Here is a 13506-nt window from a genome sequence, read left to right on the forward strand (position 1 = left end):
TGTTAGATTTTTATTTACTTAATAATGTTGTCTCTCTCAGGTCAATCATCCAAAACAGAGGCTCCAGTGGCTCCTGCTAGCACCGCAGAGCTAAACACCAGCAAAGGTTTCTCCTTCGCATCAGGGTGGGTCAACTTGGGAAAATTAAAAAGCATTCAGAAATATATAAAACGAGTAGTGGTGCACGATTATTATCGGTACGATATTAGGAATTATGACGTCATCCCGATAAACCCGATAAAAGTATTGATAGCCCCGATAATATACAATATATTTTTGGGGTAAAAAAATTAATAAAATACTGCAGTGTGGGTTGATTGGGATGAGGGGCGCTTGTTTTTCACTCGGCTCCTCCTGTTTTGCCAGTACTGTGGTATTAGTGGTTTAGGAAGAGGGGAGTTTTTCACAAATCCAGCGCTCCCTAAAGGCCCGTCTACACTACAGGCATCAAAAAATGTTGAAGCTGGGCGTGTCTGAAGCTTGGCGATTTTTTGCGACCAACAACCAATCACATGAATCTCCCGCCCCCGACATACAAAGCAATAGCAATGTTAAAACGGAGTAAACTGGATATAAACTCTCCAAACAGGCGAAACACCTACCAGTTTCACCCACTGTCTCTGCCACCTCCCTCCATGCCTGGTTCCTCCGGTTTGTATCCCGGTAAATAGTTCTGGTCGTAAAGAACGGGGTGATTTGCTACCGTAATATCTCGTTTGGAATATGAGGAAATGAACTGCGGTCTGGCTCTCCCAGCTTGCACGCGGTTTGATCGGCTAGCGCTTGCACTGGCGGGATTTGCATAAACGAGATTTGATTGGCTGATGCCAAGCATCGAGCCGATAGATGCTCGTGGTGCTTGCAAAGCCATGCCATGCTCCCCACAATGCAGTTCAGCGAAGATTCAAAATCTACTATGTCACCCCATTCAAGTGAATGGACGAAGCGTTGAAAGCATTTTTCGATGCCTGTAGTGTAGACGGGCCGTAACTCATGCCTGGCTGTGACGTAAATGGTGTGCGGCCGTGAAGCCAGGACAGTAAACAAACATGTCGTCGGTAGTATGGGACTATTTCAAAGTTTCAGAGTTAGATAGTTCGCTTGCTATTTGTATTTACAAATGCAATGCAGAAGTTCCACGAGGAGGGAAAAAGGCAACAAGCTATAATACTTCCAACCTGATTAGTCAACTGAAACATCGCCATTGCTACGATGGTGTGTTAAAAGCGTACGAAAACTAGTGGCGAATCCAAAGCCAGCTGCAAAGGCACCGGGGCTTTTACCTATCGACGAGGCTTTTGAAACTGTTCTTGGCTTTGTTTTGTTCATAGTAGTAATGCTCATGTCACTTGCTCACTACTAGTCTTTTTTACCACCAGGTGTGAAAAAAACTACAGGTACATTTAATATATATATATATATATATATATATTATATTATTATCGGTTATCGGTATCGGTCTTGAGAAGCAGGAAGTTATCGGTATCGGTTTCAAAAAAACAATATTGTGCATCCCTAAAAACGAGTAAACAAATAGTGTATTTTATATTTATGGACATATAATGCTGCTTTCACACCGGACGCGATGCGATTTTTGGGGGTAGCGCGATTACATGTAAAGTCAATGCAGAGACGCGGACAGACACGAATTCGCTCCGACGGCGCGCATGAAGCGGTGGACGGGCCCAAATCACGCGATTGAGGATATTTGAAGGGGCTGGGGCAAACGCGAGAGAACTTTTTTTTTTTCAACTCGAGCGTCAAATTCACGTGACGCGTTCTCGCAAAAGCCAATCAACGTTGGGATTCCCTCTGACGTCCCTCTGAGGTCTTGCTGTTGATCAGTTGTAAAGATGGAAGAGATGATCGTTGTGGCTGTGAGTGGGTTCCCGGAGGTTTACGATACAATGTCGTAGCCTATATCTACCGGGACCGCAACAAAAAGGAGCTGGCTTGGAGGAGAATAAGAACCCAGACAGAGCGGCGTTTGTTGCTACGTTTGTAGGACTTCCACAGAAGGTACAAAGCAGCAATAGTTGTTATATCCTCCATAGTCAAGGACAGAAATAACCAAAACGATCTTGCATGGAAGTGTAAACAACCTCAACTGTCCGTCAACGGCGCGGCGCGTCAACGGTATGTCTGTTTTTGAATGACGCGATAAAACAAACTGCAAGCCGCGGTGAAACTTTTGGAGATTGGAGCGATGCGAATATTCGCATCACGTCCGGTGCGAACGCAGCATAAGAGTCTCTTATATGTTCAGAAATGTATTTGTTGTTTAGACTAAGTAGAAAGTCAAAGTCTCAAAAACATTTAAAACATTTTGAATATTATCAAAACCCCTCGCACAAGTAGCAAAACATCAGCTTTTCCAATTATGATGTCTCCCTCTGTCCCTGACTGATAATCTGTGGGTGTGACGATCACTATGATACAACTGTGTTCCCTTGTTCTGTTTCAGTTTGAAATAAGTTACATCACAGAAGAAGAAAAACACATACTTTATTACTCCTACAAGGGGAAGTTGAATATTCACTTGGTTGTTACAGTATATACATTACACCAGAAATACACACATGCACAAACACATGTAGTAATCAAGAGGTGTCAGAGCAGTTGGGGGTCCGGTAGCTTGGCAAGGCTGAGGGGGTAAACTAGTTTTTTGTGGTCTATCAGGGACTGGAACGTTGTCACCATCCAGTTTCCAAGCCAGGATGCTCTTACTGTTGGTTCATTCAGACTTTAATTTATTTTGCAGGGCCACTGGCTACAGTTTTTCTTCTGTTACACCGGCAGCTGGAGTGCCACAAGGTAAACAAACAATAAAGTAGCTTTGTAGCGGATCGTTATGAGGCCGATGTCAAATGGCCACACATTCAATGACTTTTGTTTATGTCTTTCCAGTTAACGATGCGAATAAATTCTCCTTTGGTGGAAATGGTAAGATGATGTTTGGCCAGTCGGCAGAGGAGCCATTCTCCCTCACCCCAAAGTCTCCCTCCCCTGCTCTCGGCACCGCCTCCCCTACCCTGCCCCTAAACATGTCAGGAGACAAACCGGCCCTGAGGACAGAGCCACAGCCCCTGAAGCCCATTGGGGGGGAAACTCTGGGCATCTTCTCCGGACTACGTGTGGGCCATGGAGAAGAAGCCCAAGATGCATCTGCCAAACCCACCGCTGGCTCATTTAGCTTTGGGGAAGCTGGACTCGGTCTAGGCAAGGGAGCGGCGCAGTTTAGCTTTGCTCCAGGCCCACAAAAGTCTGCAGACGATTCTGCAGGAGCGGACCTTTCCAAGGGGGCAGCGTCAGGGAGTTTGTTCAAGCCCCCTGAACAAAACCCCAAGCCGGCCTTCTCCATCCCTCAGTCCGGTTTAACGGCCTTGGCTTCACCTACGTCTTTCAGCAGTCTTCTTGCGGCTTCTCCAGACCCTTCAGAGGAGCAGAAAGGTTCCCCACCACCTTATGAACCCACCCCACCTCCAGCTGTAGAGAGCCCCAGCCCCCCTGCAGCCCCCGAGCCCGCAGAGGATGCAGCTGCCTCAGAAACCACAGCGATTACAGCACCATCGCCCTCACTTCCTTTGGCCGCAACCTCCCCGCCCCCATACCCTCCCTCATACCCTCCCTCATATTTCACCGCCCCAGCTGATGCAGTCCCACCAGCCAGTGCGGCTCCCACAACAGAAGCCCCCCCAGACAGCACCACGACCGCTAGTCCTGTGCCCGCCCCTGCTGTAGCACCCACCCCTGCTGTAGCACCCACCCCTGCTGTAGCTCCAACAGCCTTCCAGGTGCCCAGTTCTGACAAACCAGGCTCCATTTTCACTCAAACGACCCCCACAATAACGGACAGCAGTTCCCTCGGAGCTACACCAGTTATCAGCACAGTTGCCGCTGCAGGCACCACCCCTACCTCCACTGTTGTTAGCACAGCTACTACTGCTAGCACTGTGTTTGGGCAACCTACTGTCCCTCCAGCTTCCTCTGCCCCGTCAGCCCAAGGGTTTGGCTCAACTGCGTTTGGTACACCCTCTGCACCTGGTTTTGGAAATTCTGTGTTTGGCCAGGTGAGTGGCTTCGGCCAACCTGCCACCAACACTGAAACACCCGGCGGCTTTTCTTTTGGCCAATCTGCATTTGGTGCGAGTTCTAACAGCGCAACTACTGGAGGAAGTCTCTTCGGTGCCGCCACTGCCACCAATGCCAGTTCCTTCTCCTTCGGCACAAGCAGCGCCAACACAGTCAGCAGCACCGGGGCAGGACTGTTCGGACAAACCACAGCACCGGCATTTGGCCAGAGCTCTGGATTTGGGCCAGGGCCTGTGTTTGGGAGTAACACCACCACATCTTCATCTACAGGATTTGGATTTGGACAGCCCTCAGGTGAGAGTGAGTCTGCACTTTTAGATCTTAATGCTCATTTGTAAAATATGATTCTTAAAGAATAGAGATGTCCCAATTCCCAGTGAAGTTTATTTGGCTTTGATCCCAATCATTAGATGTTGTTAAATGTGTGTGTTAAACATGGAGCTAACAGCGTTCGTTACTATATTTAGCACATTTAATTTTATAACAAGGTACAAATACTTGAAGTTCTGGCTCAAAACTATTAGTTTAAGATTATTGATATGCATAAAAACTGGAAATGTAACTCCTGAAGTGACACAATCAGCCAGAGAGAAGATTTATATCCCTGTTGGATTTGTCCAAATGTTTTATTTTTTTATTTTTCTTCCATGTTTATGGCTTAACAAAGTATAGTATCAATGTCACTTGAATGGCTAGTGCTAAACTGAACCTGACACAACTCATTACATTAATGGACCTCGAAACAGTATCTTGAGTACTATATTCATATAGGAAATCATGTGGCCGTTTTGTAGGAAAATTACACATTTTAGGTTTGTAACGTAATTGGGTATGCACGTTTCTCAAAATGAAATACAATCAGCTGTAAAGACAAGTCGGGGATGTTGTCGTCCCTTCAAAGCGTCGTTAAATGTACTAATGAGAACTGAACATCTACACATAGTTAAGTTGTCTCTGACAATATTGAAGCTCACAACCTCAGCTAACCCCTTAATTGTATTATGGGCAGTGGGCTGTAAGAAACATTCAACTCATTTAGCGGACCTTCCCACACATTTGGAGGGGTTGAAGGTCAAATGTTACACTTCTTTGGTCAAAAGGCCATCATCACTCTTTCATTGCCTGGCTGGGGGTGTGGGGCTGGCTCTGATATTTGGGGGGGGGGGGTGCAGCAGTCTGAGTAACAAGGGTGGCATGAGGGGAGTTGTCCCATTCCAAAAGATTCTCTAAATTCCCCACACAGCGTGGGAATCTCTGGGACAGCTGACGGAAATGTATCTGCCCAGCAGTAAAACACAGTTTGTCACATTTTTAAGGGGGGAGGGGGGGATGGGCTGAGTTCCCAGAGCTGACTCATTCTGTTTGACACTGGAGGAAAATAATTAAAATATTGATTTAGTGGTGGCTGGAACATTTAGGTTGCATCATTGGCTACGTGACATCTAGTAGTGCATTGTTATCAATGTGTCAGTCATGACTGGATTTTTCTTCTCTCTCTTATTACAGCTTTTGGCTCTGCTGCGGCCCCTGTGTTCGGCCAACAATCGAGCAGCGGAAGTGTATTTGGACAGGTATAATCCACTGATTCATTTATAGTAACCAATAACTAGAACTGTACACAAAAAAACATCTGGACACATTATAAAACCAACATTTATTTCCCAGCAGCAGCAGCAGCCGCCGTCTGGTGCCAATCTGTTCGGCTCAAGTTCAGCCAACGCAGCGGGACAAACCGCTGGAGGAGGATTCTTCTCTGGACTCGGAGGCAAACCCAGCGAAGAAGCTGCCAACAAGAACCCATTCGGCACCGGAGCTTCCCCCGGAGGATTTGGGCAGCCTGCTCAGACAGGTAGAATAACGCAATCTGAAGAAAAAAAAATTGCTTACCCTTCTGTTAGCATATTGTTGATTGAGTGGTACTGGAAGCTAATTGATAACAGTACAAGAAACAAATCCTAATGTTACTGTCCGTGAAAGACACATGTATCTGTATATGCATTTCCTCTGTAGGTGCCCCCTCTCTGTTTGGGGCAAGCAGTGCCAAGTCCTTTGACTTTGGGCAGAGCTCCTTTGGGGAGCAGAAACCCAGCGGGACCTTCACCACCGGGGCAGGGAGTGTCGCAGCGCAGGGATTTGGCTCCTTCTCATCTCCGGCAAAATCAGGTACATCTCCTCATATTGCTTTGTATTCTCATAATACTGTGGTTTTTCACTCCTTACTGTCATTCACTCTCTTGGCAGTTCATGTTTTATTCAGATAAATTATAATGCTGACATTTTCAGACCAGGCTTGTTTCCAATGCTTAATTAAAATTGAGCAAAAGGCCTAAAAAATGTAAACAGTTCTGGTATTAGATCATAATTTCACCCTTCCACACATGTATCTGGATTAGTGGTGTTTGGTGTTCTCTGTTTGACATGTTTGGGGTCTGGCTCAGAGGCTCTGGGCTAGTGATGTGTGAGGATCAGTGATAGTGCGGTGGCTGTAATAGAAGCACCTTTACAAAGTTGACTTTTATACATCAGCTGACTCTTGACATTGCATTCTCCTTTATCACCTGAGCTACAGCAAGTGCCCTTATCTCCTCGCCCCAGCAGAGCAGGGAGTGAGGCAGTCTGGCATTGCCTGCCACAGTACTGCTGATGCAATGTTACCTCTAACAGTACTCGCAGTACTGCCGCATATTTCAAACACAGAAAGTGTCACATTATCTCTTTAAGATCGATTGTTTTCAAGACTGCCATTCAATAGAGATGCGATGTTATGGGTAAAAAAAAGTTTAGAGTGCTGCAATTAACAATTATTTTAAAGACTAACCAATTAATTGTGTGGTATATCAAATTATCGGAAAAGGTAAAAAAAAAAAAAAAAAGATCATCCCAGTTTTTCTAAATCCAACGTCATGTTTATAAATGTAAACTATATCTATATCTATGAAGCTGAAAAAAACATTTTCTGCCATTTGGTTCATTTGGCTTTGGTCTTTATGGTTGATTATTTAGAGTGGATCAATTGCAAATTAACTAGCTGTTGAGCAAGTTTAAGCAAATAGATAACTTAGATTTTAAAATTGAGCTTCTGTCATTTTTAAATGTCTGGTTACAAAAACGTCTGTGTTTTAGTAGACGTCCAAGGTATCATTTAGCTGGGATATTGGTAATACTTGGCTCTCTCGTGCCCTATCACTGGTGAATGTAGAGGGAATGTAATCTTGTTACATTAGCTCAATCAATTATTTACTGCGGCATGCTGCTAGCCAGGCTGTAATTTCAGAACTCTCTTTCTCCCCTACCACTCCCACCTCTAAGTTTCTGAGCTGGTGTGAATATCCTGTTTTCAACCTGTCGCAGTGTGCCGTTCCAAAACATACTTCAATGTACACAAAAAGACAAAATCCCGTAACTGCATTTGTCATGGTCAGACACTTTCTTGTGAGATACAGTAGGGAAACGTATTCACTTATATAAGAAATGTGTTTACCAACATTTTTGTATCTATTTACGTGTGTACATGTATTACCTTTAGGTAGTGTCAACCCCTTACATGTGGACTGTATGTAGTAGGGATGCCAGCGATTTTTCGAATATTCGTTACAGTCTCCATAATCGAAAATTATTTTTAAAATTCGGTTTTATTTATATATTTTTTTATTATTATTTATGTTTTGTTTTTTTCCTGGCTTAGTTTCAACCAAAATATAGACTAATGCTAATAATAGTAAAAGTATTAATAATTGTAAATGGCCATTGGTCACACCACCAGTTTGTTTTACTGTAAACTTGGAGGAAGCCAGCAGCGCAGGCTGCGCAGAGTGCAGACTGCTAAACACCGACCACGCCCCCCCCCCTCCCTCTCCGTCACACGTGCGATTGATTTATTGGAGTGAGAACACAACTAAAGATGAACAAAGGAAAGAAGAGTAACTCGTGGAACTACTTCAAACTGACAAGTGCAAATGAGGTCATATGCAAGAGTTTTTTTTTCCTCTCCCGCGGGGGGGGGGGGGGGGCGTCGGGCGTCGAATAATCGATTATTATTCACCAGGGCTGTCCGATTTTAATCATGGTCAGTTTCCGGCATCCCTAGTATGTAGTTATTTCATATATTTACACAGGCGTCCAAGCAGAACTGTTCAGCCTTGCATGAAAAGAAAACCCCCTCCACATGGGTGAAATATCCTGTAACTAAGCTGCACCATGACCCTTTGAAAAATATATATTTTCTTTATAGAAATAGTGCTGAGGCCGGTCTAACTCCCCATATGTTTCACTGCTTTCTGTTACAAAACCTTTTTAAGGCCTTATCCATTTTCCTCCTACAGGTGGTTTCGGCAGTGCTCCGGTGTTTGGGAGCCCCCCTTCCTTTGGGAGTTCCCAAGCTTTTGGTGGTGGAGCATCTTTCGGATCGACCCCTTCCTTCGCCAACCCAATGGTGCCCTCGGCTAGTAAAGTGTTCGGAGAGGGAACAACGGCCTCCAGCATGGGAGGGTTTGGGTGAGAAACTTAATAAACTCTGTGTGTATATAAGTAATACAAATATATTTGTAAGACAACATTGTTCATTTATTGAGAAATAAATGCATTTTTTATGGAATATATCTGGATGCACTTGGCAATATGTAAAATCAAATTTGACATGTTGTCTAATTTGCATTCAGATGTTTTCTTTGAAAATACTGAATGTCAGTTTCACCAGGTTTTTTTTTGGGAGTCAGAACATCTGTGTGTTCTCTCTCTCTCTCTCTCCGTGCACCGTCACTAAGAGTCATGAAGCAAACGAAGAGCAGCTTTCACATTGTTAAACCATGTATTGACATTATAGTGATGATGTGATTCAACAAATCAGGACATTTTTAAATAGCCCTCCTGAAACTTTATTAATTGAATAAGGGAGAATGCTTTCACACTGTCACACGTACACGTACACACACACACACACACACACACACACACACACACACACACATATTTTCTTCTCACCTCACCTGAAAAGACTTTCAATTAAATCTGAATTAAACGTTCTGGAAAAGCTTTTTTCCTCCCTCCTTTAATTCCCACTCTAATTCTCCAGATTATTCATACATTTATTTTCTTTCTGCGTTGTATTACAGAGAGCACGGCTTTGCTCCCAAAACTATGCAGCTCTGTGCAGAACGGCTCGATTATTCCACTCGCATAATCTCACTGCGGGTCAGGCTGCCTGCAGATTAAACTTCTCTCTCCCCCCCCCCCCCCCCCCCCCCCCCGTTTTGCTTATTCTCCCTGTTCTCTCCCTCAGAGTCCATGGGTGGGATTATCGCTTAAACCCGTCTCTCACTCTTACACACACACACACACACACACACACACACACACACACACACACACACACACACACACACACACACACACACACACACACACACACACACACACAGTCTGACCCCTTCTGGATTGTAGCATCAGTAATTTCTCTCTTTTATCTTCTTTCTTAGTACAAAGACATTATAAATGAAGCAGAGCTGTAAAATGGGATTGAGCCGCATGGTTTAGTGTTTGTCACACACCCCTTTAAAATCTGAAAATAATTAAGTAGTTAGCAGTTGTAGCTTCTGGTTACTCCTACCAAGTCACAACATCTGTGTCTGCTTCTGTTTTCAGGTTTGCCTCACCACCCAGCGGCCCATCCTTTGGGTCCCTAGCCAATCAGAGCGCTCCGTCGTTCGGGGGCCTGGCCCAGCAGAGCCCTGGGTTTGGGACTCAGCCCAGCAGTTTCTCCGGCTTTGGACAGCAGCCACAGCAGGCGGGAGGTGAGACTACTGCTTTAGAGGCTCTGTTTGTCCCTATTCTTACCTCATCATCATCATCTTCAAATGTCCTTCCCAGCACTTCTACATAGAGTATGCTGCAGTCAGTGTCTCAAGGGTACTTGGTATGCAGTCCTCCCAACATGAGTACATTTGAATAGTTATGACGACTCAGCATTTTTTACCTTTTTAAGATCAGACTTTCCTTCTTTTCATCTTACAGTACATTTGACTTTACCTTCCACTACGCATTGACACTCACATTTCTTTGAGGGTGATTTTAAGAACCTTGAAATGCAGACATTCACTATTAATTTTTATAACAAAAGTAATGAAATAATAAAAAAAAGATTTACTGTTTTAAAAAAAATAACAGAATATTCAGAACCACATTTCTGTGTGAAATCACCTTTACTTCCTTTCTGCTTTTTAAGGCTTTTTCATGAACCATATACGTACTGTAAATCACACCATCCAACTGCACCCTTCATATATTTATCTTTCTGTGCCCTTTCCGTCTCTATCTTCCAAAGTCCTTTGAAGCAAAGCTTTGCCTGACTCAGGGTTTACGTACACAGCACCATAGATGTGTTTGTTATGGATGACTCATGCTTTGAAATTAAATTGCATTGGTTGGCTGTTTTCATATATTTGATTGCTGCAATCACCCAACTAACCCCTTTTTTTTTTTCATTTCCTAGGATTCCCCGGACACCCAAACACCTTTGGCTCTGCTAACCAGTAAGTTATTTGTGCGGGAATACAGACCCACATGTCTCTCCTCCCTGTCAGCAGCGCACTGTGTCTGTAGTGAAGCTCAAATATCTTCAACAGCCCGATTCCCCACAGACCCTTTCTGAATGAATTCTTTGTCTCCTTATTCGCTGAGTCGATTCTCTTTGTTGCTATTTCCCCGTATTGAATTAGGGAGGGGAGGAAATGATTTATTAAAGCTTGCCTTAAAAGATGATCCAATAAATAAAGCAATAAACAGCGGCCCATACTAAATATAAATCAGTCTGACCCCTGTGGAAGACGCTGTCCCTGAAACGGGTGGTGCATGAATGAATGCTTTAGTCCAACTTTCTTACTAATTGCCCCCTTGTGATTACATTTTCATCTTGCTGCTGCGTGTCACATGGCGGCCATGTTCCCCGGGGTGTGTTCCAGTGGAATGCCCTGTGAAGTGTGCAGGAGTGTGTCGAGGGCGGGCAAAGCTTTTTGGACGCATTCCCATGTTGTTAATAATCTTCCTCTCTCCGTCGTTTTTACTCATTTCTTTTGGGACTTTGTCCAATAGTACATTCATCCTAATGCTTATTGTGTTTCTTTACTGAGCTGGGATGCTTTATTGGATTGCATTATTCGTTTTCTCTTGCGAATATGCAAAACAGGTTGCTTTAATTCATAACTGAAACTCAAAACATTTTGACGCACACAGTGTTTCCCACAGAATTCGATTCTATTTGTGGGGGCACCGCACCCCCCCAACATGCGAGTTCATGGCTGCTGTAGACAACGTTCTTGTTGCTCTGTGTTGCGTTGTTAATGAGTGAAACACACTGGAGTTGAGGATCTGTGGGGTTTATTCTCCCAAAAATATCATTTAGGCATTTAGCAGACGCCTTATTCCAAAGCGAGTTACAATGACCAATTACAGGGACATTCTCCCTGGAGTAACCGAGGGCTAAGTGCCTTACTCAAGGGCACACTAGTAGTGGTGTTCCAGGCAGGATTTGAACTCGCAACGTTCCGATCATCAGACCAGCTCACTATCGATTAGACCACCAAAAAAAAAAAAATTTTTTTTTTTTTTTATGAGATCCATTTGTGTCGGACGATATTTAATTGTGGCGGCCCGCCACAAATAAATCAATGTATGGGAAACACTGGCACATATTAACAGCCCACAAAAAAAGTAATAAGACAACCGGTTATCAGAACTTATATTTCCAACCTAAATCCATTGTGTTCAACATCTTAATATATGAACACATTAGGTGTGTATTTGTGTGTGTATCTGTACAGCTCTACTGTGTGTTTGTTTGTCCTTTCTTCCTATACTCTTCTTTCAAAAATCTAATTTGTGTTCCAACCATTTTATTAAATCATCCTTATGTTGACAGAAATATCCAGATCCAATATGCAGTATTTTAATAACCGCACCACAACATCAAAAGGAGAATTGTAAAGCTCTTGTTGTAAATCTTATAATCAAGCTACCACTGGTGGCTTTTTCAATAATCCCTCCCTCTCTGCTTTGTGTGTCATTTCTTCTTCCAGATCAAGTGCTCAAACATTTGCCAGTTGGAGAAGCTAGTTTTATTAAAGCTCCACGTCACTGCTACAGTACTTTCTGCAATCAAGCTCAGTGTGCCACATAATGGGTAAAGAGAGAAGAGTGTGTTGCATTCGAGTCAAATAAAGGGAATTCAAAGATCATCACTACCTGTTCAAACCATAGACTGTGTAAAACAAGCTCACCACCTTCTTCAGAAAATATAGGACATTGTAACTCGCTGATGCAGTTTACAGAATTGTCCTTTGTTTGTTTGATTGTTGGTTCATTTTTCGTCCAGCATTTTTAAGTTTTTGTTCCTGCACTTTTTTAAACATATAACCATTAACCTAAAATCATTCAAGCGTCTGAACAGTTGACACTTCCTTTTCATTTTTGGAAATTGTGTTTTCAGCATGGCTAAAGAAACTCAGATGCAAGTAGTTTCTCTCAGTAGTTCTGTAGATTTAATTAAATTCCAAAGAATTGTGATCTAAGGTGAAAAAGTTATATTTTCATTTTCAAATGATTTTTGCAATAAATCCCCGCTTGATGTATATTTTTACATGAAAACATGGAAATAAATGACATTTCTCAAATTATTTGTCTATTCAAAATTGTATTTATTAATTAAGCGTTCATCATAATTTGAAAGGCAGAAAGCTAAAAGCATTAAAAAAGATCTAAAGCCTGCTCATTAGAGAACTGAAACATAATTTCTCGTACTTTATACTTTGGTTTTCCGCCATTTGATTGGGCTAAAGATTCACAAACCCTTTACTAAAACATCTTGACATGCATTGAAACAGCATTTCACAGTTGACTCTGCTCAGTATTTCCTTAACAGAGAGGAAAATGTGAAACCAAAGCCGGTTTAATATGAGGTGGCATGATGAATAGCATGGCAGCCCGCCTGAGGCCCTGTGTACACGGTTCACTAATTAATGCTAATTCCTTGATATGCAGCTCGTTCCTCCGTCTTCAGTCTGGAATCCATTGACTGGCATTCAGAGCTAAATCAGGCTGCGGGAGAATGCTGATGAGGAACTCGTATCAGAGCCTCCATGTTGTGGTATTTGGCCACCATCGAAAGAATGACATTCCCGGCTTATGGCTGTGGAGCATGTCACTGTCACTCCATCCATCCTTATCTCGCGCTCCAGCGGACGGGTGGTCCTGATCGTGGGGAAGTGGGCACGGGAATGTCCCGGTCATAAAATGTGACCTGAACCCACCCACATGCCCAAATGGTCCAATCCACATTCCCCAATAGACTTTGATAGAAATCAACAGTAATCTACCTGCTTAAGCTTTGAAGAAGTGAATAATAAATGGATATTCATACATTAT

The 13506-nt window shown here is 43.3% G+C and overlaps 1 protein-coding gene across 4 annotated transcripts in view; it reads left to right on the top strand.

Moving 5' to 3' along the window:
- Positions 1-12758, top strand: part of nup214 (nucleoporin 214) — a 34975-nt gene extending 22217 nt beyond the window's left edge. For 2 of the 4 annotated variants that reach the window (XM_079657307.1, XM_079657308.1), the window contains exons 27-36: positions 41-125; positions 2762-2814; positions 2908-4392; positions 5599-5663; positions 5755-5941; positions 6103-6255; positions 8415-8586; positions 9733-9881; positions 10580-10619; positions 12162-12758. In XM_079657307.1, coding sequence (XP_079513433.1) covers positions 41-125; positions 2762-2814; positions 2908-4392; positions 5599-5663; positions 5755-5941; positions 6103-6255; positions 8415-8586; positions 9733-9881; positions 10580-10619; positions 12162-12198 — 2426 coding nt within the window. In that variant the 3' untranslated portion in view covers positions 12199-12758. The remainder of the gene's footprint in view (positions 1-40; positions 126-2761; positions 2815-2907; positions 4393-5598; positions 5664-5754; positions 5942-6102; positions 6256-8414; positions 8587-9732; positions 9882-10579; positions 10620-12161) is intronic. The other 2 variants (XM_079657310.1, XM_079657309.1) reach the window with 2 other exon arrangements.
- The last annotated feature ends 748 nt before the right edge of the window (positions 12759-13506 follow it).

The sequence above is a fragment of the Notothenia rossii genome, assembly GCF_949606895.1.
Source record: "Notothenia rossii genome assembly, chromosome: 11".
NCBI lineage: Eukaryota > Metazoa > Chordata > Actinopteri > Perciformes > Nototheniidae > Notothenia > Notothenia rossii.